This window comes from Camelina sativa, chromosome 4 (assembly GCF_030686135.1).
Source record: "Camelina sativa cultivar CO46 ecotype springtype chromosome 4, ASM3068613v1".
NCBI lineage: Eukaryota > Viridiplantae > Streptophyta > Magnoliopsida > Brassicales > Brassicaceae > Camelina > Camelina sativa.
The window spans coordinates 1,417,033-1,442,764 of NC_141883.1; the positions used below are offsets into that span (position 1 = coordinate 1,417,033).

Below are 25,732 nucleotides of genomic sequence, written 5' to 3' on the forward strand. Positions count from 1 at the left end.
GTTGTTAATTAAAATAGACTTCTACTTTTATTGATGAAATGAAACTGGTAGGAGAAGAGCGTTAATGAGTGACCATACTTTTGATTAGACTAAGTTGGCATCTTTCTTGTTATTAAGAGAGGTATTCAACTTTAATTAATCAGAGTCCAAACTAACAATAGAAGTCTCTGTCCTCCCCATTTGTGGTACATTTTCTTCTCCCGATCATTGTTTGATTGTTTTAACGTTTAAGTTTTATTAGTAAATAGTACTAACAATTATTAGTAGAACAATATTATATTTGATTTCGTATACATCGTTATAGGCCTGGGCATAAAATCTAAATCCGAAAATCCGAACCGTATCCAAACCGAAATAAGCGGATTAAAACCAAACCGATATTAAAAATAACCGATTGGTTTTTGGCTTTCATTATTTTAGATATCGGATATTATCCAATCCGAACCGATATCCGATAGATATCCGAATATATAAGAAACAGTTTGATATTCCCATAGATATGTCTCATATCTTTTATGTATTTATATGGTTCTATGAGAATCTTGTCATTTACTTTATTTCTATCTTTTTTATTTTGTTTTAATACTCCATTAGTATGGTTACTTGGTACAAGAAGATTAAAAGTATTCGAATAAAATATTGTCCAATAACTTTTGGTTTAATTTTGGTTATCAATAATTATATCCGAACTGATTCGAAATCTGAATTATCCGAACCGAAATCGATCCAAATTTTATAAATATCCGAATGGATGTTAGATTCAATATCTAACAAATCTAAAATCCGATCCGATATCCGAACGCCCATGCCTACATTGTTACATTTGGAATATGAAAGATAATAATATATGCACATACTTTTATGAAGTTGTGTATTATGTACCGTTATATATATATTCTCGTCTAACTTCTGTTGAGATAATATATTATTTGTCTACCTAATTTGTTACAGAATTTAAATTTATATTCATAGAAATATATTGATGATCTCTCTAACATGTCAGATGAAGTTTACAATTACGTAATAGTAAAATAGCTTGAACAATTGATTAATAATAAAAAAAAGTTACTGGATACAAAACGTTACAAAAATTAGTTGCATATATTTTTATTTTTATTTTCACGAGTAAAAAAAAAATGGTATTATAAATATTTATATATATGAAAACAAAGAATTTTTATCGTAAAGTTTACACTACACCGTCAAAACACAGCTACTTATGTCAGTGACTCTTCTTCTATCACCACTACACGACAACCAAAAAACACAACACAAACACACTCTCTCATAACTGGCGTCACATTCATCCTTGTACTCTAATTGGAACGTATCCACCACGCTCTCATAGCGGCAACGCGCTTATCTTCTGGCACACTCACCCGCACCGTACCCGTCGTCGGTCTTTTCGCCAATTTATCGTATTTTTCCGTGAAACAGAATAATATATTAAAGTTGTAGTAGTGTAGTGTAATAAAAAAAATTATAACGTTATATATAATCCTGTAATAACCGATTTTAAAAGAAGCTCATTATTGTTTTTTTTTTTTTTTTTTTTTTTAAACTCTCTTCTCTGTTTCTGCTACCTGTTCTTTTCTCTCTGTTCATTCCCTTTTCTTTTTAGCCTAATTCAGCAAAATTTATTATCTTTGTTTCTCTCTTACTTTGCTCTCTCTGTTTTCTGGTTTTTGCAAAGTTAAGTAATGAAAGGAGCTTAATTGAATGTTTGTCTCATCTTCAAGCTTCAGATCTGATGCTTCTTTCTGCAAGTAGTTGTCTCTTTCTTGTTCGATTAAGCACCATTTTGTGAAGAAGGACCAAAAAAGCTTCTTGCTTGCTTCTTGCTTGCTTCTTGCTTCAAGATTTTAACTAAGAGTGAGGAGAATTTAGCTGAAGAAAATGCTGGAAATTGGAAGTCCCAATGCTCTGTTTTTTCGTACGAACACTACTTGTAACAATCTTCTCCGTGAGCTTCAGGTTTGTTGTCTCTTCCTCTCTCTCTTTCTTTTGTTTTCTTTGGGAGAATTTAGGGGTTTTTCTTGATGATGACGGTTGAAGAAAAAGAAAAGTCTTTATCTTTGTTTTTTGTAAACTCTCAAGGGTTAGTAAAGGATGATGATTCTTTTGGACTCATAATGAAATTAGCCTTTTGTTTTCATTATCTTTTCATCTCTTAGGTCAAAGGGTTCCTGTGGATTTTGACTAAACATGAAGTTTGTTTTTTTCAATTTTTTTGGTCTACATGTAACTGTTGATGTTTTTATTTTTGGTAACAAGATCATGCATAAGCTCTTGTACTCAACAATCTCTTCTGTTTTTCTCATATGGAGGCTATTTTCATGAGTTTAATGGGTTTTTTTTGTTTGGGTGTATGAAACAGAAAATATGGGTTGAAATTGGTGAGAGTGAGACTGAGAAAGATAGGATGCTGATGGAACTGGAGAGAGAATGTCTTCAAATCTATCAAAGAAAAGTTGACGAGGCTGCAAATTCCAAGGCAAAGCTTCATCAGTCTGTTGCAGCTATTGAAGCTGAAGTTGCTTCTTTAACGGCTGCCCTTGGAGTTTTTAACATCAACTCACCGGTATGAAGCTATCTTCATGATCATAGATGATTATCTTGCGTGTTAGCTTATTCTAAATTTTTGTGTTTTTTTTTGTTTTGGGTATTTTGATGCTCAGATTAAACTGGATAAAGGTTCAAAATCATTGAAAGAACAGCTTGCAGCTGTGACTCCTCTAGTTGAGGAATTGAGGATTCAAAAAGAGGAGAGAATGAAACAGTTTTCGGATATAAAAGCGCAAATTGAGAAGATTAGTGGGGAAATCTCAGGATACAGTGACCATCTCAATAAGGTCATGATCAGTTCCTTGACTCTCGAAGAACAAGACTTGACTCTGAGGAAACTTAACGAGTATCAAACACATCTCCGCACGCTTCAAAAAGAAAAGGTGAAGTTTCTGTCACACTTCTACATAGAGCAATGAACAATATCCATTATTTCATTTTTTGTTTTATGAACAGGTTTATGTTTCTTTCATGCAGTCTGATCGTCTCAACAAAGTGTTGGGTTATGTCAACGAAGTCCATGCACTATGCGGTGTTCTTGGAGTTGACTTTAGTCAAACGGTTAGTGAGGTTCATCCAAGCTTGCATAGGACAGAGCAAGAGCAATCTGCAAACATTAGTGATAGCACATTAGAGGGTCTTGAGCACATGATTCAAAAGCTAAAAACTGAAAGAAAAGCCCGATTTCAAAAGGTAACCTTGTACTTATATGCATGTTTGCACAATACTCTTCTTCTATTTTATATTCATAGATTGATTTTTCATTTTTGTGTTTCCAATCATACTTTCATATGTGCAGCTGAAGGATGTAGTGGCTTCACTTTTCGAGCTATGGAATCTAATGGACACTCAACAAGAAGAGAGAACTAAATTTGGAAGAGTTACTTATGTTGTAAGATCATCTGAATCTACTATCACTGAGCCTGGAATCCTTTCGACCGAGACAATTGAACAGGTTCAGTAGAAGCACATTTATCATTTAACATTTATGTCTTTAATCTCATTCTTTATGCTTTATCTGAGTCTTTTTTTTTTGCCCTTGCTTTTTAGGTATCTGCAGAAGTGGACAGTCTCAGTAAACTGAAAGCAAGCAGAATGAAGGAGCTTGTAATGAAACGAAGATCCGAGTTAGAGGATCTTTGCAGGCTAACTCACATTCAACCTGACACAAGCACTTCTGCTGAGAAATCAACTGCACTAATTGATTCTGGTAAATATGATAGAGCTTTTTGTTTTTATATAGTAGTTGGTAAATAATTGCCAATTCCACTTATTTTAAACCTAGCTTCCCCATGTTTCTTCAGGATTAGTAGACCCTTCAGAGCTTCTCTCAAATATTGAAATGCAAATAAACAAAATTAAAGACGAAGCACAAAGCCGAAAAGATATCATGGACAGAATTGACCGTTGGCTCTCCGCATGTGAAGAGGAAAACTGGTTGGAAGAATATAATCTGGTATGAGAGAAGCTTCAAGCTTGAAACTCACAGAAGATAAAATGGATTCCTTGAAGGATGTATTCTAATAAAGATTCTTTATTTGGTTTCAGGATGAGAACCGGTATAGCGCTGGAAGAGGTGGACATGTTAACCTCAAGCGTGCAGAACGAGCCCGTGTTACAATCAATAAGATCCCTGGTACTTTTCCACCTTTCACCTTTTTCTAGTTTCTGAATATGAAGTCAAATAAATAATTTTTGTGTGGTGTTTACTACAGGAATGGTTGACAATCTTATCAAGAAAACACTTGTATGGGAAAATGACATGCAGAATTCATTTCTATACGACGGTGTAAGTTAAAACTATTTAAAGTTAAGTGCAAAGTCATTAACTGCCAAAGTCCTTTCTTTAATTTTTGTGACTACTTTCTATAGGTTCGATTGGTTAACATACTAGAAGACTATAAATTGACAAGGAAACAACAGGAAGAGGAAAAGAAAAGATACAGGGTTAGTCCCAAAATAACTCTCTTACAAACACTCGAGATTATAGCTTTCCTGCTTAAAACATAGTTCTATATCTTAATGCAGGATCAAAAGAAGAGGCAAGATCTCCTACTAACTCAAAGGGAATCTATTTACGGATCAAAACCAAGTCCAAGAAGAAGCAGTAGTTTCAGAAAGCCCAATGGTTTCAACATTAGCAATGGGAATGGTTCAGTACCTCCCACGCCTCGTAGAAGCTCGGTAGGGACAACTACTCCTGACCTTCTTTTAACCCCGAGATCTTACTCTGGTCATCATCGCCAAAACGGGTATTTCAAAGAAGTTAGGAGACACACTTCTACTCCGTCAAACTATGTGGCCATGCAAAAGGAAGATACTGTTTCTACTACCTACACATCGATTTATAGCTCTGAGCCAGACTCGCCTCTCCAAGGCTGACTTGACTCTCTTTTGCACCGGTAAGAGAAAAGATCAAAAACTTTTGATGCATCAAGTGATTAGCTTCACATGCATTTGTAGTAGAATCCTCAAATGACCAGGTTCTTGTGGTGATTTGAAACTTTTGTGTAGACAGAGATTGATGTTAGAAGTTGGATACTTGGTGCAGGGTTTGTGGGAGTAATGTTTATGGTAAAAAAGAAGGAAGTGGAAGAAGATGCAGACTTGTGAATACAGAAGGTGACTGACTTTTAGGAGATATGGTGAGATAAGAGTTAAAAAATAAATGTGAAATTTGTTATTCTTTAGAGGTTACAAATTTTCTATTTTGAAGTGAGAAGATACTATTGTTTTGTGTAATGCACGTGTGAAAGTGTGTGAATGGTCATTGTTGTGCGTACGTATTTGTGTATAATATACGTATTTGCTTTAAGCTTAATGTTTGTGTTTTTAGTAGTGCTTTTTGATATTGAACCATTGCGTTTGCGTATACTTTAAAGGTTAGATGGATAGGTTCATTATGCGTTTACTGTTAAAAGGAGTCACCCAAATGCACATTTGTTTAAATTTTACAAAACTGTGACTGAAATTTCAATAGTAATGGGATCTGCATTTTGAAGCTTTTGATATATTTTTTGTGTTTTATGTACAACTTAATGACATTCGTGTGTAATTTTTTTTTCATTAAAATTGTAACAGTAATACATTGTGATTTCTAATCAGTTATATGTATATTGAACCATTTGTAAGTATATAATTATAAAATATATATTGATAACCATTGATGGTGTTTATATATAAATTGACCAAAAACAGGAAGGTTGTTTTAACTCAAATTCTTTTATCATGAGAAGTTTTTAACTAATCATGATTCAAAATTTTTATCATGAAATTGAGGAGAGAAAATAATAATAATAATAAATAGATAATTTTAGAGTAGACCCAGTTAAGCACATGTACAGATTAAGATTTAATAAAATACGGCCTATTCTTAAATTAGGTTATACTGAAATTGGCCATGCACTCATAAAAAGCTAGAAATTATAACATTTTCTAAGATGGTAACCGAATCTGACCGGACCGGTTATCACCGAATAACAAGTATACCGAAACCTTGGTACTACATGATCAAACTACATACTACTTTAACCCACATCCAACATAAACTTTAAATAAAATCGCCGGCTAAAAAAAAGTAATAACATCTCACAATAGAACCGATCGACTCTCAATACATAATAAGAGATTTTGATATATTCACGGTTCGAACTGAGTGAACTTATTGAAGAACTCGGTAGATGGTGATGTTAGATCTTCGAGATGTGGTTTCGTCATCATGATGAGATCTCGTGAAGAAGTTGTTGTTCCCTTCCACGTCGAACGAGTTGTGTCTCTTACGTACGTTACGTACATGATGACGTGGTGGTGGATAAACCGAAGTTTCGTAGCTGCTGGCTCTGTGTTTTACCCATCCCGGTTTAGATTTCTCCCTTGGTTTCTTCACAATTTTAAAATCGATTTAATCGGTGAAAATGAGGAAATTTTTGGTGTAAGTAACTGATTCATTTTAAGAAACTAAACACTTACGTGGACGAGGGAGGATGAGATTGGTACGGGACATTTAACCGGACGATCTTCTTCTTCCGGTTCAACCGGATGTTCAACAGGACAAAACTCAACGTCGAACTGATTGGTTTCTCCATCGTACTCCATCATCACTGTCTCCTCCACACTCTCTCTTTTGTCCTAAAGAAAACAAGAAAAATATATGGGTTTGTTTGCAATATTCAAGAATAACGTGTCCATGGTTTCGTAAAACAAATGAAATCAAAAACGAAGTAGAGAAATTAAGCTTTGGTTGAGGAGAAAATTAAAAACTCACTGAGGAATCGAAGTCCATGAGCTTGGTGGAAGGTGAGAGTTGAGAGAAGAGAGAAGAGGAATGTGAAGGTGGGAGAGCTTGTGTGTATAAAAGGGTAAAACAAAATTGAGGAAAAGGGAGGAGGGTAAAAAATAAATAAATAAAAGTTGTGTTTTGGCATGAAAAGGAGGGATTTTTTAACCCCACAGTGAAAAAAGATGTGAGGCAGAAAAAGATTCCTAAACCTCCCACTATTTTTTTCTTTCTTTTTTCAGGACCATTTTCATATCATTCAAATGGCGTATGGGTGATACAACTTTTTGTAAGAATGTTTTTCTTAATATTAGCAATCGGTGCCAAACTTCAAAACATGGAGTGTGTTAATGGAGTCTATTCAAGGTAATACTTTTTGTTTTTATATATTAAAAACTATCACATTGAAACTCCAAGCTCATGTATATGAAATGAAATTATGAGTATTGTGAGTTTTTGACAATCAAATGAGAAATCACAATTTACATCCAAAGAGTAAATTTAACGTATTATATATATGTCTTGTACGTATATGAATCATATATACATCAAAATATTATAGCAATATCAAATTTGTATTTCTGTATGTGTAGAATTGTATCACTATTTGGTTCAGGGTCTAAAAAGAGGGTAAAAAACAACTACTATATATATACAGTATTATATACACTTTCTTGCTTTTGACAAAAGGAGATGCTATCTTTCTTTGAAAATCCGAACAATCTTTCGCTTTGTTTCATGTCTTACTTTTTTTTCTTCTTTCCCTTTTAGGGCTTTGAAGAAGATTGGTGATGTAGAGAAAAGCTATTAGATTTGCTCGTATTCCGTTAAAATGAAATTTGCCAAAAAGAAAACAAAAACCACTAAAGCCGGCCGTTAAGGGCAGGGCCGGTCTTAGCAATATGGAGGCCTAAAGCATTTTTGTCATGGTATTTTATATAGATAAATATTAACTGTACCCATATGATACATACAACTAAAGAAAATACGAAGATTGCAAGATTGCTGAAACAGAGACTCGAACCAAGGACAAGTACCTTGTTATCAAGATACAAAACCAACTTAGCTAGGAAATGTTTTTGTTAACTAACCCACATAGTTAATATATAATATGTGGCCTAAAGCACATGCTTTACCTGCTTTAGAGGTGGGCCGGGCCTGGTTAAGGGGAAAGCATGAGGTACACAACTTTGCTTTACTTAACAAGCCGTTTTTGTATGCGAATGGAAAAAGCTACCTTACTATAAATACACAAATATATAGCTAGCGTATATATGTAAAAAGACCATAAATATGTATACGGTAAAATATGTAACTTAGCCATGCAATTATAATATTGTAGTAAATTTTCTGAATTTATTGTAGTATATTATTGAGTCTGATTTTTTCAAACTATTTAACATTAGTTACGTAAAAGAGTATATATATACGGTTCATACAGTGTCTTTTTGGGTGAAAATAGTAAAAATGAACACTCGTGTTTATATTTACAAATTCACATATGAAATAAATATATGTGAATATTTTAGGTTACTTTATCAATCAGTGGGGGGCATCCTATAACAAACGGTCAAGAGACTCTTCAAACGAGTTTCAACGTGCCTTGGTAGCTCATTATCTACCAACTCATCTAATTAAGTTACTATAAATTATGATACTGTGTAAGTTTGTTATTCCTATATATATTGCGTTGGTTGTAAACTTGTAATTCTATTTACCATGTATTTACCAAAAAAACAAATTTCATGTGTATATACGCACCAAGGAATAACATGAAATTTCATAGTATATAATCAAGGATTCACCATATAACATGAAATCCTTAATTTCATAGTATATACAAATTTCATAGTATATAGGCACCAATACACATGAAATTTGTTTTTCACATATTTTTTTTAGATTTTTGTAGTGCTTCTTCAAGCTCATGGTATTTGAGACGAATAACCTCGATCTGATTCACGTCTGTAGATACCACATTCTGCCGCAGTGTCTAAATGATCTCCCCATTCTTTATCCATTGACATATTTGGTATCATAATGATCATGGTTAAGCTCTTTTTACCCCTTGTTTCTTTTATATTATTAGTTTTAAAGTTTTTTTAATTCATAACTAGTTAGTACATATTTTGAACAAACAAAATGATTTTAATACAATAATTGTGAATAATAAACCAAAAAAATATTAATCAAGGATTGTGAATAATAAACCAAAAAATCATGGTGAATCCTTATACTCTATTTATAAGAATATTTTCTTTTCTTGTTTTAAAATTTTCAAATCATACACACAATCTCTCCCACCTTCACATTCCTCTTCACTCTTCTCTCAACTTAAGAAGGAAATGTACTTAATCATTTTGTTTGTGTGTGAATGGTCATTGTTGTGCGTACGTATATACGCACCTTTTGTTTTAAACAAGAAAAAAATATGTAATTCTATTTATTATTACGTCTTGAATTTAGATAATAATATTTATATACAAATACATGAATACTTAGTATATCATGAAATCCGATTGCATTGGTAATGGTATGTACGTCTTTAGCTCTTTTTGAACGGTTGTTCACATAAGCTATGAGTTTTCTTATGTAGGTAGGTAACTGGCTCAAGATGACTAGATAAATAATACAAAAAAAAACATTTGCCAACTTTTTATCTTGTCACTTTGTATTTCAACTAGTGTTTTCCTTTGGAAAGACAAGAAAGAACATGACAACAAATGGGACTCGATTTCCTAAAATAATATTAATGTTCGAAATTAAATTCGAGGAAAGATGTCATCGAGGATCGCAACAATAATCTTATAGTACTCCAATACCTTAGTTTCATCTTCATCTCTTGCTGCATAATCCATCTACAATTTTCAAAGTATATATAGTTTATTAATAGTAATGAGTATATTGTGAGACCAAAATGAAGAATATGTACCTTGGTGATAGAATTGAAGAGAGAGGAATAAAGAGACCTAAAAAGAGGTCTATCCTTAGGAGGCTTTGCTTGGATGATTAAGTAAAAGTCTTGCTTCATGTTAGATGCACTTCTCCTTAGCTCTTTCCCTCCTTCCTTCCACAATTTTTTTTCTATCATCACCTCTTTAATTCTTTGTATATTTTCTGCATTTTTTCTTAACCCTTCCTATGAAACCATATCCAAATTACACGAAAAATTCAAATTTTATATAATCTTGCAACAAAAAGCCTTCCACAAACATATTACGGATAACTTATAGCGTTAAAAAATTAAAACCCATTAATCCATAGTGATTGATAACTTAATTACACATCTAATATTCCTCTAAATAAATGTTTTTTTTTTTGTGAACTTACTCGGATAAATCACTTGGTCAAAATTCGAATAACGAATCTAAAAACAAAAAAAAATATCCACAAAAGAAAATTTGACCTTGTGACTTTACATTGAAAATACAGATCGTTGCAATTGTTTCAGTCCATGTGAGTAAGCTTTTGTATATAACACACTGTCCTCAATTGTTTAGCAATTATATAGTGGAGTACTACAACATCTAAATTCTAATACTATATAATTAACAAATGGATCATATATAGTAGAACTAAATTGAGTATCTAGTTCTCTATGATCTTGCAAAAGTTACGTTCTGGAGGATCTCTAGTCTGAACTTTCATTAGGGAACATTCTATTGCGATGGGACCTCCAAAACTCTTCAATTAACCACAAAAAAAAAAAAAAATGTAACTAAAGTCAAGAAATAAGTAGTTTAGACCTTAGCAAGTTCGACGGTTCGTTCAGGCTCAGGTTCAGGAGCGCCGAAGTTGAAAAAATCAGCGGCATTCGCAGAAGAAGAGCGGTTGCTATCGAAGAAGAACAGTTGAGTGATTAGTGTTCCTGAAACTGAGAGTAAAACGTCTCTTCGTCTTCTTCTTCTTCTGAATGTATCAATGGAAAATGTTAAGATAGAATCAGCTTTATCAATTGGAGAGTTTTGATTGTGAATGAGAGTTAAATGTGGTGGTGACTTCGAAAGCGCCATGTATTAAGCCGTTTCAATGAGCAAACAAAGTATCTGCGCCATTGAACAACCAACCAAACCTCACAAGGATAAGAACTAGTCCAGAGATTAAAATCTAACGGCCAGTGAATGTGGCACGTGTCAACTAGTGGAGATATGACACTTCCAACAACCCGCCAAATTTTCATTTTTTATTTCATCATTTCTCAAATATGCTCATTGTTATTTATAGATACATAAATTAACACGTAAGATACTAAAATATCTCAATTTGCGTTTGACAAAAAATTTTTTTTATAAAGTAAGAAACTAATATATTGTTATAAAATTCAAACCATAACCAAAATACCAAAACAGAGTTATAGTAACAGAGCGAACTGAAAAAACAAACTAAGAATCTAAAATCCAAATCATAAACAAATCCACTTCGTTGAAACTCGTAATTATAACAGATTTGAAAGAACTTTGTGATGAGACGAAAACTTATTTCCCGGTGAAAAATGAAGTTATGGAGACGCGCCTCCGGAGCTATAAAAGACAAGCTCAGTCTTATCACAGCAGCTGATGAAAACTTCACGGCTGCAATCATCAAAGCAACGAGCCACAACGATCTCTCAATGGACATTGAAAACGTTCAATTCATCTACAGATACATACAGAGCAACCCTTCTAGTTTCAAACCAATCATACGGGCCATCTCGTTACGTGTGGAACGCACGAGTAACTGGACGGTGGCTTTGAAATGTTTGATGCTATTACACGGCTTGTTCTTCACCGGAATCAAAGCCGTCGATTCCATCGGAAGGTTACCGTTTGATCTTTCCGGTTTCAGGAAAAGGAAATCTCGGTTTAGTAGAACCGGTCGGTTTAATATATTCGTTCGCGCTTATTTCTTGTTTCTTGACGAAAGATCGATTCTCTTCTTTAACAAGAACACGATTCGTCTTGAGATCATTGTCAAAATGCAACGCATCGTTGATTCATTGATGAGGATCAAACCGGTTGGTGAAACGCCTCTTGTAATCGAAGCTATGGAGTATGTAATCAGCGAGGTTTTTGAGATTAACGGTCATATTTGCCGCGGATTCGCCGGTTTCTTATCCCAAGTTCAGTGCAATACTCTCGAGATATCGTCTGCGGAGGCGGAATTGGCGATGATGATCGTGGCGAAATCTTTGTCGCAGAGAGAAGAACTCGTCAAGTATTTAGAGTTCTGTAGAGGTTTTGGTGTCACCAACGTTCAAGAAATCTCTAGTTTCGTGGGAGTCACGGAGTCTCAAGTGATACTGCTAGACAAGCTTCTCCGTATGGCCCCGGAGTTAGATCGGAAGGCGACAAAGGTAACGGCTGAAGATATGGTGGAGGTGGATTTGGTGACTAGTGAGGATCGTCCATCAGATTTAATTAGCTTCTAATTACGTAATTAGTGACTAATCATGTTTAAGTCCACCTCATTTGTGCATCTATGTTAATGTGTACACACTTGTTTAGACTATTAGCATTGCATTATTAGTTAAAACTTGATATATCTAACGATTTGTATAAGGGTAAATTGCAAAAAAAAAGAACTTAAAACTTTCACTAAAATTGTTTAAAATAACAACATTTGATCATTACAACATCTAAGAGAAAACTTCAAACAAACAAAAACAGAACATTAAGAATGTATGAATTAAGAGATATGATGATCAAACCCTAAAACAAAGAAGTTACCTTGCAGAAGAAGAAGGAAAAACCCAAAAGGTTACAGTTTTGGTTGTATATACACGATCAGTGAGAGAGAAAAAAACATTTGAATTTTTCCAAACTTATCTGATCGTGACGAACTTATTGGTTCCATGTCTAGCCCAATGACTCTTCAAATCAATAGCATTCCCAAAGCTATAACCTTCTGTTGCTAACTTCTCAAGGACCTTCTTAAACGCACCTTGACTCATCTTCCTACCCGATATCCTTGCACCGCGTCGCTTAGTACTCATCGGTAAAGGATACATCGAAATGTTCGTTGTGCAACAAGCTGATTGCCATCCTCCACATCCCCAACGGTAACATTGCTGAGGAGTTCCAGTACAAGTGCAAACCGGTACAGGTAAACCAGAAATGTCCATACTCACTCCATTAATCACAACATCGACACTCTTCTTAGGCGGTTTCACACGCTGCTGTTGAACATTGTTAGTAACGCCGCTCTCCTCTTTCGGTTTACGCGGCTTCTTAGCTTTTGGTGCTGTTGGTGTTGCGATGCTGCCTCTCATCTTTCGCTTCTTACCACTAGGCTGCTGAACGGTTTCATCTTCACGAGGAGGAGGGATAGGGTTTTCCTCAAACCGGGATGTAGTAACAACCGATTGATGCATCATCTGCATCGAATTCGAACCAGATGTTTCGGACATGACATTACTGTAGTTAGGTGTGCTTATAGGTAACATGTTGAAGAACTTGTTGTCCTTTGGTTGATTAATCCAGCTATAGTTTATAGGCATTGAGGCCTCGTGCTCTCGAGGATGATACGAACCATTTGAACCGATCATTAGATTCGATTCACGTCCAGGTAAGAACGGTTTAGTGTTCCTGTCAATGGTAGACATAAGCTGCAAACCAAGGTTACCTTTAAACGTAGCAGCCGCTGGTTCATAGTATCCCCAATTGCGAAATCCATCATCATCCATTGAGATTATAAACTACATAAACAATGCCCCCATTGAAAGATTAAAACCTCAAGTTGTATAAACCCAATTCAATCCAAACAAAAACAGAACAATGACTGTGTAAGATCCAATAAACAATAAGCAATCGAAAAGTATCCAAATTTGAGGTTGAATCTGTTTCTAAATCTCGGATTCATCGAAATTCTCAAGAAATTAACACAAAAACAATCCATTTTCTCAGATTCTGTAAACAGAGTCAAAACGAAAGCACAGATCTTTGAGATACCCAGAAACGAAAACTAGGGTTTTTTTCTAATTAGAATCCATTTATTTCACATTTCTGTCTGAAACCCATATGCAAATTTCTAGATCTGACAAAACCCAGAACCAGATCTAATGAAACAGAACATAAAGCTACGATTTTTTTTTTTTTGCCCACACAGAGAGATGTTCAGATCTCGAGTTATGATAAATCATATCTTCAAATAAGATAATGGAAGAGAGCATCGTAGAAATGGAAAGAGAGTACAGTACAAAAAGGACTCAATCTTATAAAAATTAAGAGAGAGAGAGAGAAAGAAAGAGACATAGATTGATGAGAGAGAAATCTTACATGGTGGGTTTGGTCTAAACGGCTCTTTAAGGAATTTTTTTGACCTTCCTGGAGAGAGAAACCTGAGAGAGAGAGATTGGGAAAGAGAGAGGAAAGAGAAAACCAAAAAAAAAAACCTAAGCAGAGAAAGATATGAGGGATGAGAGAGGAGAGAGAATGTTATAAAAGATCTCTTCCAGTTTTTTTTTTGTAAGAAGAGAGAGAATCCTAAAAATGACACTTTTAAATATATAAAAAAATTTCCAAAATGGCTTTTGTAAAAAAAAATAGATTGTGAAGAGGTTTGGTTTATTTGTAGGGCACAGATTAAGGGGAAAAGGAAAACCATGTGACAGAAGAAGAAGACAAAAAAAACAAAATCAAAGCCACTGCTTCTTCTTATCCGTTTACATTGTACTATTGAATCATATATATAAAAGTAAGGATTCATTCTCTCCTTATTGGTTCACTTGGCAATGCAATTTTAATAAAAAAAATATTTATATTAAAACACAAATTAAAAACAATTAATTTTCACATTTAATTCATATAATATAAAACTGAAATCATATAAATTCTTCCTATAAATTATGCATTAACTTTATTTCTCCACTAAGTTGTATTAATCAATTGTATTAAAACAAAACAATAAATTAGAATTGTAACTCTTATTTTTCTAAATGTAACATTTCATCATTTCTCTTCCTATAAATACTCATTATCTTATTCTCTTAGTCTATCACTCTTTCATTCTCTCATCTTCTTCCACTACTCTCAAATCTTTGTTTTGTTTTGTATTTTTGTGTTATTGTTATAAAAATTCAAATCAAATATTATTGTAAAAGCTTAGTTTTAGAGTTTATATGATATGTATATTTTATATATTTATTTTAATCTTTTAAAATGTTTATCTCCATTTTCTATTTTATATTAACATCTTATAAGTCATTATTTTCATACTTCCTTACAATATTCACCACACTATAAGATCATAAAGTTGAAATGATCCATATGTAATTATCTATTATGTCTCTGGTTATCTCACATATTCATGTATCATTTTTAATAATTTATAAAGATCAATATAATATTTAAAGATCAATATAATTATCCATTTATCCATTTATAAATACTATTTTGTTTTGTGATCCAATTGATAAATCTGCAGAGATCAATATAATATATATATATATATATATATATATATATATATTTGTTTTTATGATTTGAGGTTTTTGAAAACAAAAAGAACATAATTAAACAATTGGTTTTTTGTGTCTTTAATCAAAATAAAAAATGATCCAAAAAACAAAACATATTCAACTGGAACTTAAATATAAAAATAAAATATAATTTTAAAAATATCATTTCACTAAATTCTCTAAAGATGAAACCATTAGTATGAAATCTAGCACTATAAATTAAATTGATGAGTGAAAACCAACAAAATATAAGTTATCCTTGGGATTTTAAAAATTATTGAGATTGAAGAATTCATATAATTTTACAAGAAAACTAATTTAGTTTGTCACTTAAAAAGTAATATTTTTATTTTGAAAGATTATGTGTAAGTGTTGAGTTTATATCAACAAACAACCAAATCATGTGAATTTTGATTCAGCCACTTGGTATTCCTTTTATTTTAAGTTATAAAAAATTAAAATATTTATTTATAATTAAAGACATGTAACTCCATTTAACTCAAATGTAACTCCTATCCAATAATTGTACATTAATTCATTCCTCCTACTAACTTATTTATCTTTAAAGAAAAAATATTTTTGGTTAAATTTTAATATTTTTTATTTATTTTGGTTGGCTAAACTTATATTCATATTTTGGTTGGCTAAATTAATATATTTCTCATGTAAAATTATTGTTTATAATATATTTCTCATTTCAAAGTTTAAAGCAATATATCATATATATAAAAGTAAGGTTTTGGTCTCTCCTTATTGATTTTCATTTAATGTTTTCTAATTTTTTTTATTTTTTTTATTTGCTTTCTAATTGCTTTAAACAATATTTAAGACCCAACAAACACAATACATTTAACTCACACATTAAAATAAAATTATAACTGAAAATAAAATAAATTATGCATTAATCATATTCTACCACTCAATTTTATTCAAACACAATAAATTACTATTGTAACTCCATAGTTCTAAATGTAACTTCCATCATTTCTTATCATATAAATAAGCATTCTCTCAATCTATCATTCTCTCATATTGACATTCTTTTACTATCTCATTTTCACATTTTCTCATTCTCTTCTACAATACCTCAAATCATTTTTCGTTTTTTCGGTTATTTTTGATTTCTTATTTTTGTTGTATGGGTTGTAAAAAACAAATGAAATATCATTGTAAATTGTTAATGCTTTTTTTTGGGTAGATGACAAGGAGGCAAAAACCTCCTTGCTATTTATTCATGCAAAAAGAAAGAAAAATTACAACCGGATACGGCGCGGAAACGCAGTTCCGGCAACATCATCCCTAACAATCAACTCCACAATTGTCGGAGCTGTCTCAAAACAATGAAAACCTAAAGACAAAGAGAAAGCATAGTTGGCTAACCCATCATCTAGACGGTTAGCTTCCCTATAGACGTGTGATATCCGGACTATCCAGTCCCTAAAGATGAAGCCATGGCACAGACGCACCAGGAACGACAGGGGATGCGAGGCAGCAATCCCTGTGGTTAAGAAACCCACCACTAACTCTGAGTCAACCTCCAGCTCAAGGCGTGTAAATTGTTAATGCTAAATTTTAATTTTAGAGACTACATGATATATATTTTACATTGTTCTTATTTTAAAAGATTTATCTCCTTTATCTAATTTGGATTATTATCTTATAAGTAATCATTTTCTCCTCCTCTCCCACTAATATCAAATGTTGTTATATCTCATATGTGTTGTAAGAGTTTGATTCTATATTTTAATTTAAAAAGTATTATATATATATATATATATATATTACATTGTTCTATTTTTTAAAGATTCATCTCCATTATCTAATTTGGATTACCATCTTATAGTAAACATTCTCTCCTCCTCTCCTACCAATATCAAATGTTGTTATATCTCATATGTGTTGTAACTTGTAAGAGTTTGATTCTATATTTTAATGTAGAAAGTATTATTTATATTTAACATTGTTATTAATTTTTATTTTATTTATATAAAAAATATTTTTTTATATTTATTGCCTTTCTAATCTATTCATATTTATTTTTTAAATTTGCATAGTTAAATTTAAATTCACATATGTTGGTTTTAACAAAAAAATTAACTTTATTTGAGAATTAGATGTTCCTATTCATTTTTAAACGATCAATGTGTAACATATAAGCATTTTGTCTTGCAATCACAAGTTCCATTTCCATTGCTTAACTCCATGGTTAAACTATAATATATGTTGTCCTATTTGTAGGAATAACAACATACTTATTTAATTTATTTAAAAGAGCAGATGATTAATCGAAATAAACATTTCTCCAAATTTTATAATTCAATCAGTGAGTGTACTTATTACTTTGAAAAACTTTTACATTGAAGTTCATAAAATCATATAAGAAAACTAAGATACTATGTCACTTCAAATTTGGAAGGAAACACTTGGTATTCCTTTTTAAAAAAAGTCAAGACACATATGAAAATTTATTAATATTTAACTCACTTTAAAGACATTAAAGGTCATTTAACTCAAAAATAACTTCTATCCAATAATTTCATACATTCCTCCCACAAATATATATATATATATATATATATATGTTCAAGATTGTATTTAAATATTACATAATTTTTTAGTTAGCTAAATTTATAGTCACATATATACAATATATATACATAAGAATTTATATTACTTATTAACACCATAATTCGACCCATTATTTACTTAACTCAAAATTGGTTTCAAAGCCAACTAAAGAAAAACAGAAACGATCTTATTGATATTAGACCAAAACATGGGCATACAAACATAATCACTTACACGGAAGATATTTTAAAAAATAACTTATTATTGCAACATCAACGTATGAAGGGTTTACATAATCAGTTAATTAGAAAATCTATAATACAATAAATGTATTGGAAACAATATCAGTCAATGATAAGATTGGATCCTCAAAAGCAAGAAACAACATCTTCATAATTCATAAAAAATAAACGCCACAATTATACACATTTAAACGAAATGGTATAAACATATAGTGTTTAAATAAAAGTGACGGCAAAGCCCGTATATGCCTAATTAAAACGAAATAATACAAAAGAGAAAATGAAAAAGACCAAAAAAAAACAAGAAAGTGCCAACTACACCACAACCCACGCTTTACGTGGGGAAACACCTAGTCATTGTTAAAATATGCCTACGTAATTGTCAAAATCAAAAGTTTTTTAAAAACAGATACATTAAGGTATTTATGATGATAATTGTGTGTAAACCAGAACTTTTGAAGGCAATCAATGTATCTAAAATTAAGAAATAAAGTCTAAAGAGGAATTGATTTGAGGCCCATTTGTGTATTTGGGTAAAATATTAGAATGAAATAGAAGTGAAACTGTGAAAGTAATTCTTTTGGTAGAAGCCCATTAACAACATATTTTAAAGAGTAAGATTGGTAATATACTTAAACCGAACGAGACAATTTACACAATTATGGCAACATGCTTGTTTTTAGGATACGGAAAAGAACTTCAAACAACATACAAGGGTAATTTGTGTGAACTTCTCTTACATGAAAGATCTGGGAAGCAATAAATGAGTTGTATTTTTTAATTTCCAGGGATAATGTTTTGCTAGTAGAGTAAGCACAAATGAAACAAATCTCCTATATGTTAATAGAAAAATATTTTGTTGAAAATGCTGATGTGTCATCGCCAGAGCGATTTGAATATTTAATTGCAATTAAGCATCTCAAGATAAACATATTTACAAAAATAAGTCTTTTGATCCATTAAATATGCCATTAAAATATTTAAGGAAATCTTTATTTTATTATTATTTACATAAATGTGTCATTAGAATATATAAGGTAATGTTTCTTTCTATTAGTTTTTTAAAATGAAAGACTTCATCAACTATTATAAAAATATATATAGTTAATAATTTAGTTATCATTTCCATAAAATATTTAATTATTTAAAGTAAATTACATTTCATAAACTATTAAAAAACTTATTCATCTATTTAACTTTTTGAATTACAAAACTTATTCTCCGATTGAACAATTCTTGGGTTCACTCCTAAGGTGAACCCTTTTGTTCACTTCTCATTATTTTAGCCAATGAGAATTTGACATGTCATAATGCATTTAAAAACCTATTTATTCACTTTCTTATAAAATAAGAAAACAAAATCTGTTAGATTAAAAACTTAAACCGATTATTTATAAACCCAAACCGATATATAATTTCATTCTAATTATAAAATCTAAGCCCTAACCATCTCATTTGTAAATCCAAACCGACATATAATTTCATTCTAGTTGTAAAATCTAAACCCTAACCATCTCATTTGTAAACCCAAACCGACATATAATTTCATTATAATTAGAAAATCTAAATCCTAACCATCTCATTTGTAAACCCAAACCGACCTATAATTTCATTTTAATTATAAAATCTAAATCCTAACCATTTTATTTGTAAACCCAAACCGACATATAATTTCGTTTTAGTTATAAAATCTAAACTCTAACCACTTCATTTGTAAATCCAAACCAACATATAATTTTGTTTGAATTGTAAAATCTAAACCCTAATCACCTTATTTGTAAACCCAAACCAATACATCATTTCATTTTAATTGTGAAATCTAAACTAAGCCAATATTTAACTTTCCTTAAAAAAATTATACAGAATTTGTTTCCTTAATCTGTTTTGCTTTTTAATTTAATTTTGATTTATTCCTTTAAATAAAATAATGTATAGAAGATTCTGATTAGTTGAAAAGGAAGAAGTGAACAAGAAGGTTCACCCTAGGAGTGAACCTAAGTATTTTCCTTCTCTGATTTTAAAATTTTTGATGACTATTCAAGTACTCTCTCTGTTTCACAATAAGTGTCATTTTGACACATTTCACACAAATTAAGAAAATATTAAAATATACATATATGCCCTTATTTAATAAATATTTAATGGGTTAATTTAATCATAGATTAAGGGTAAAACTAGAAAATCTAATGAAACAGATCCATTGAAAATATAAAATAGTGCATTGGAAATATAAAATGACACTCTTTGTGAAACAAAAATAAAATTCTAAAATGACACTCTTTATCTATTCAACAATTCTTCATCCAATTCCTCAATCATCTTTCATACTCTTCTATCAATCATCTTCTCACATCCACAATGAGTGATTATCTTCGAAAATCAGTCCAAGATCTCGACTTGGGAATTGATGACATCCCAATACCTCTTCCACCGGAACTCTGTGAACGGCGGCTAACATTAACCGCTACTCATTGGTGGTTACTCCAGTGAATCCGCGGAAGCAGAACTAACGTGCTCTGATTCGCCAAATGCCCCGCGTGTGGGGATTTGTTGACGGGTGTGTTGGGCGGATTCTCGATGAGGGTTGTGTTCAATTCTGATTCCAGTCTGAAGAATCACTTAATCTGGTACTTAATCGCGGACCATGGTCTTTCAATGACTGGATGCTAACGACTCACCGATGGTATCCTAACATAACCGCTGGAGAAATGAAGATCATTTCATTCTGAGTGCAAATCCAAGGTATTCTGACTCTCTACTTAACAAATGCTATGGCTCGGTGGGTTGGAAATCGCTTAGGATTGTAACTGAGGTCGATTATCCGCTACGTTTTCAAAAGAATCTGCAATTCATAGTTGACGAGAATATTGTGGTGAGATTTCGTTATGAGAGACTAAGAAACTTTTGTAGCAAATGTGGTTCTCTGAAACACAACAACAAAGAGTGTCCTGTGGCTTTTGATGATGATACTCAAGTGGATCCAGGTGATAGCAGTGATGATGACAACCACTTGACGGGAGACAACAACATGTCTGATGCAGAAACTTTACCATCTATTGACCCAGCAAACTTAATCCCCGGACTACAGATGGCGCCACCAAGTGGTAAAGTCAATCAACCTGGCAATGGAATAGGAGGAGCATCAATGACTCCGACTGTGTTTGCTGATCCTGATTTAAATGTAGAAAAGATACGCTGCATCCAGGCCAAACGGAAGATTACCATCCAAGATCCCACCTGCTACAAGGATCTATTTGAAGCATCAACAGATAATACCTTGTCTGAATTTATTTTCATGAAGCGCAAAAGAGTTTCTTTTGAAAAAGCTTTCAACAATGCGGAAGCTACAGAGGAATTGGCGGTCCTGAGCCAACTCCAAAAGAGGCCTAAGTCTACTGCTTCCATAGGCTCGTACTCAGTCAACCAGCGATTCGACGGAGGCACGGGGGGCTCGGTACCCCCAGATCTAATATGAGAGTCCTCTCCTGGAACTGTCAGGGCATTGGACCGCCGCAAACTCTTTCTCGACTTACTTGATTATGTCGTATAACTAAGTGTTATGTTCTTTTTCTTATTGAAACACTTAATCAGTGTGATGTAGTACATAAACTTAAGTGTGATTTAGAATTTGCTAATATACTTATCCATCCCCCTCTTGGAAGGAGTGAAGGCTTGGCTCTGATGTGGAAACATAATGTAGCTCTCAGTCCAATTTCAATGGATGAGCGCCTCATTGATGTTTCTGTAAACATTAATAATATAAGTTTTTATTTGTCTTGTGTGTATGGTCATCCCATTCAAAGTGAAAGACATCATCTATGGAAGAGAATTGAAAATGTATCCTACCATCGCCATGATCCTTGGTTGCTTATAGGTGACTTCAACGAAATACTTTCAAACTCTGAAAAACTTGGAGGACCTATTAGAGCAGATTGGACTTTCCGTGACTTCTAACACATGGTAGCGATCTGTGATCTTGAAGATATAAGACACAGGGGCGATAAGTTTTCATGGGTAGGTGAACGACACATCCACACTGTCAAATGCTGTCTAGATAGAGCTTTCCAGAACGGACCTTGGGGAGCTGCTTTCCCGAATGCAGAAGTTGAATTTCTAGACTTCACAGGATCTGATCATAAACCGATATCCCTAAAATTTAATATTGGATCCCCATACAGAAAGAGAACCTTTTATTTTGACAAGCGGTTATGCAAAGTTGATCGTTTCAAAGCGGTTGTTAAGCAAGGATGGTCCAGGGAAATGCAGAAACCTAACATACCGATCTCAAGACGAATTGTCACCTGCAGAAAAGCGATGGCAAACCTGAAACACGAAGTTCACTTAAATTCAGAAACGCGAATTAAGGCTCTGCAGTCACAACTTAACACGGCAATGGAAAGTCTAAATTTCACAATAAGACAACAAATTACAACCTTACAAGATGAACTCACAAAAGCATACTTGGATGAAGAGAAACATTGGAAAAAAGAGTAGAAATCAATGGATGAATGAGGGTGATCGAAACACGAGATTTTTCCAGGCTTGCGCGAATACAAGGTACACAAAAAACCAAATAAACTCAATCTAAGATGCACAGGGGAACATGTTTCATGGACATAAAGAAATAGGAGAGCAGGGTCAATCTTTCTTCCAACAAATATTCTCAACTAATAGCCACCAAGTTACTAAGGATGTTTTTGCTGATTTCGAACGACGAGTTACATCAGATATGAATGATGATCTCACTCGACCTTTCACTGAACTGGAATTATATGATGTCGTGTGTCAAATAGGAGATGACAGAGCTCTTGGTCTGGATGGCTTAACAGCTCGTTTTTATAAAACATGTTGGGATACAGTAGGTAGTGATGTCAGACGAGAAATTCAAAACTTCTTTGATACAACCACTATGCTACCTCAGCTGAACCATACCAACATTTGTCTCATCCCGAAAATAAATAACCCGATCACTTTCCCTGACTACCGACCAATTGCATTATGCAATGTCCTTTACAAAATTATCTCTAAATGCCTAGTCTATCGACTTAAAACACACTTAAATGAGATAGTTTCAGATGCGTAAGCATATTTTATACCAGGACGACTGATTCAAGATAATGTCATGATAGTCCATGAAGTTATGCATTCACTCAAAGTTCGAAAAATGGTCTCAAAATCTTATATGGCAGTCAAAACTGATGTTAGCAAGGCATATGACAGAGTCGAGTGGAATTTCTTGAGAACTACTCTCCAACTTTTTGGTTTCTGTGATAAGTGGATTGATTGGATTATGGCTACTGTCGAATCAGTGAGTTACTCAATACTAATCAATGGATCGCCTTTCAGACATGTCAAACCAGAGAGAGGTATAAGACAAGGGGACCCCCTTTCACCCTATCTCTTCATTTTATGTTCTGATATCTTGAGCCATCTCATTCAATCACGGGTCACAGATGGAGACATCAAAGGTGTAAAGGTTGGAGACAGTACACCTCGAATAACACATCTGCAATTCACTGATGATTGTCTGTTTTTTTGCCAAGCTAACAGAAAGAATTGCCAAGCATTAATGTTTTTGATGTTTACGAATACTATTCGGGCCATCAAATTAACACATCAAAATCTATGATAACGTTTGGTTCTCGAGTGTATGGCACAACACAAAATAGATTAAAAGAGATTCTTGAGATCCCGAATCAGGGAGGAGGAGGCAAATACTTAGGATTACCTGAGGAGTTTGGAAGGAAAAAAAGAAATGTTTGAGTATATTGTCACTAGAGTGAAACAGAGAACATCTAGTTGGAGTGCAAAGAGACTTTCTCCAGCAGGCAAAGAAATAATGCTTAAATCAATAGCACTAGCCATGCCGGTGTATGCTATGTCTTGTTTCAAACTACCTAAAGGTGTAACTTTGGATATTGACTCGATACTCATGAACTACAGGTGGGAAAAAGATGCTCAACAAAAGGGGAATCTCCTGGATAGCTTGGAAAAAATTGCAACACACAAAGAAAGAAGGAGGTCTTGGCTTTCGTGATCTAGAAAAATTCAACGATGCACTATTAGCAAAACAAGCTTGGCGTTTAATCCAACATCCAAACTCTTTATTTCCACAAATAATGAAAGCTCGCTACTATCAAGATTCTTCTGTTTTAGATGCAAAACCAAGGAAAAACCAATCCTATGGTTGGTCTTCTCTATTAGTGGATATTTCATTAATAAAAAAGAGATCAAGATACAATGTTAGTGATGGAAAAACAGTAAGAATAGGCTTGGACAATGTCATTAAATCACATCCTCCAAGACCAGTCTCTGCTTTAAATGAAGAATACAATGAAATTTTAAACACGCTTATGGCAGAATTGGGCTAGATCAGATCATGGGACGATACGAAGATTTAGTCACACATCAAAGTTGAGGATATTGACCAAATAAAAAGGATTTACCTAGCACACGCAGGTCAACCTGATATTCTGATATGGAACTATAGCAATACAGGTGACTACACGGTCAAATCTAGCTACTGGCTCTTAACACATGATCCTCTCTCGTGTGACATACCACCGGATATACCTTACGGCTCACCGGAACTCAAGAACAAAATCTAGAAACTACCAGTGATCCCAAAATTAAAGCACTTTCTATGGCGTGTTATATCCCGAAGTCTCCCAACTTTAACAAGATGACGCTCACGAGGTATGACACTAGATCCTATATGTTCAAGATGTCGCCAATCAGAGGAAACAATCAACCATGCCTTATTTACATGTCTCTTTGCACTTCTGGTTTGGCGATTTTCAAGTACTCCTTATATTGATATAGCTAATTTAGCAAACGATGCGGAAGAAAACATTTCTAACATCATAACTTCAATCCACAACTCTACATCCACAAATGGTCAAACTATGTTGCCAATTTGGCTACTTTGGAGAATTTGGAAAGCAAGAAAGAATAGTGTTTTTAATAACTACAGGGAGAGTCCATCAAAAACAGTTCTTTGGTCCAAATCAGAAGCAAAACAATACCATGATCTTATATGATATATCATGGTTTTTGTGGTTTTTAACCATGATATAAGGAGTCTTTTAGTGTCTTTTCATTTGTTTCTAGATTGTTTTTGAGTCTTTACAGGTTTTTAGCATGGAAGGAGCAAAGTGGAGCAATTTGGATCAGTTTGGAGCAATAATCCGCAAGAAATCAACTTGGAATCGATCAGAGGAGATGGTGTCGATCGACACTGCATTAGCATCGATCGACACCCAGTCCAAACCGACGAGAGAGCCAAATTTGGAAGTTTTACAAAGTTGCCCAAAGTTTTCCATATTTGCAAGACTAGTCCCTAACGTGTTTTAGGACATATATATATAGTTTTTAGGTTTTCCAAACCCTTAAGTTTTATTCTATCAAGTTTTATTTTTCCTGCAACCATGTGAGATTTTGAGAGCTTTGGAGAGAGAGAGAGAGATCTGCTTTGAGAGAAGAATTTCTTGAACTCCCTTTACTCTTTTAATTTCAATTGCTTATTATTCATAAAGATATTTTGTTCTTCATTGATTATGTCTGAGTAGTTTGCTTGTTAGGTTTAGGGTTTTTCACAGGGATTTTATGAATTATTAGATCTGATTATTTAGGATTCATTATCTATCT

General features: G+C 33.1%; 5 protein-coding genes across 8 annotated transcripts; 2 read left to right on the forward strand and 3 right to left on the reverse strand.

The window, feature by feature from the left end:
• The first annotated feature begins 1,327 nt into the window (after positions 1 to 1,327).
• Positions 1,328 to 5,386, forward strand: LOC104779525 (65-kDa microtubule-associated protein 6). Of its 4 annotated transcripts, none has more exons than XM_010503891.3 (12): positions 1,328 to 1,974; positions 2,378 to 2,581; positions 2,679 to 2,948; positions 3,043 to 3,258; positions 3,365 to 3,520; positions 3,616 to 3,775; positions 3,870 to 4,021; positions 4,114 to 4,201; positions 4,281 to 4,354; positions 4,438 to 4,512; positions 4,594 to 4,967; positions 5,117 to 5,386. In XM_010503891.3, the coding sequence occupies exons 1-11, from the start codon at positions 1,897 to 1,899 to the stop codon at positions 4,945 to 4,947; spliced, it is 1,827 nt and encodes a 608-aa protein (XP_010502193.1). In that variant the 5' UTR covers positions 1,328 to 1,896; the 3' UTR covers positions 4,948 to 4,967; positions 5,117 to 5,386. The 4 variants fall into 4 exon arrangements, with proteins under 4 accessions (XP_010502193.1, XP_010502194.1, XP_087365835.1 ...); XM_010503892.3 differs by having other exon boundaries at positions 1,431 to 1,974; positions 5,080 to 5,386; XM_087509709.1 differs by having other exon boundaries at positions 1,455 to 1,974; positions 3,022 to 3,258; positions 5,080 to 5,386.
• Positions 5,387 to 5,979: 593 nt separating this feature from the next.
• LOC104779524 (uncharacterized) lies at positions 5,980 to 7,046 on the reverse strand. Its single transcript, XM_010503890.2, has 3 exons — positions 6,830 to 7,046; positions 6,535 to 6,693; positions 5,980 to 6,445 (listed from the first exon to the last, which is right to left on the reverse strand). The coding sequence occupies exons 1-3, from the start codon at positions 6,845 to 6,847 to the stop codon at positions 6,227 to 6,229; spliced, it is 396 nt and encodes a 131-aa protein (XP_010502192.2). The 5' UTR covers positions 6,848 to 7,046; the 3' UTR covers positions 5,980 to 6,226.
• A 2,439-nt stretch (positions 7,047 to 9,485) lies between these two features.
• LOC104779522 (psbQ-like protein 3, chloroplastic) lies at positions 9,486 to 11,057 on the reverse strand. The gene is made up of 3 exons (XM_010503889.3): positions 10,588 to 11,057; positions 9,774 to 9,980; positions 9,486 to 9,699 (listed from the first exon to the last, which is right to left on the reverse strand). The coding sequence occupies exons 1-3, from the start codon at positions 10,852 to 10,854 to the stop codon at positions 9,604 to 9,606; spliced, it is 570 nt and encodes a 189-aa protein (XP_010502191.1). The 5' UTR covers positions 10,855 to 11,057; the 3' UTR covers positions 9,486 to 9,603.
• A 276-nt stretch (positions 11,058 to 11,333) lies between these two features.
• On the forward strand, positions 11,334 to 12,248 carry LOC104779521 (putative clathrin assembly protein At2g01920). Its single transcript, XM_010503888.1, has one exon. It carries the CDS (start codon positions 11,334 to 11,336, stop codon positions 12,246 to 12,248), a length of 915 nt encoding a protein of 304 aa, XP_010502190.1.
• A 137-nt stretch (positions 12,249 to 12,385) lies between these two features.
• On the reverse strand, positions 12,386 to 14,455 carry LOC104779520 (protein BASIC PENTACYSTEINE1). Its single transcript, XM_010503887.3, has 2 exons — positions 14,095 to 14,455; positions 12,386 to 13,514 (listed from the first exon to the last, which is right to left on the reverse strand). Exon 2 carries the CDS (start codon positions 13,500 to 13,502, stop codon positions 12,642 to 12,644), a length of 861 nt encoding a protein of 286 aa, XP_010502189.1. The 5' UTR covers positions 13,503 to 13,514; positions 14,095 to 14,455; the 3' UTR covers positions 12,386 to 12,641.
• Between the last annotated feature and the right edge of the window lie 11,277 nt (positions 14,456 to 25,732).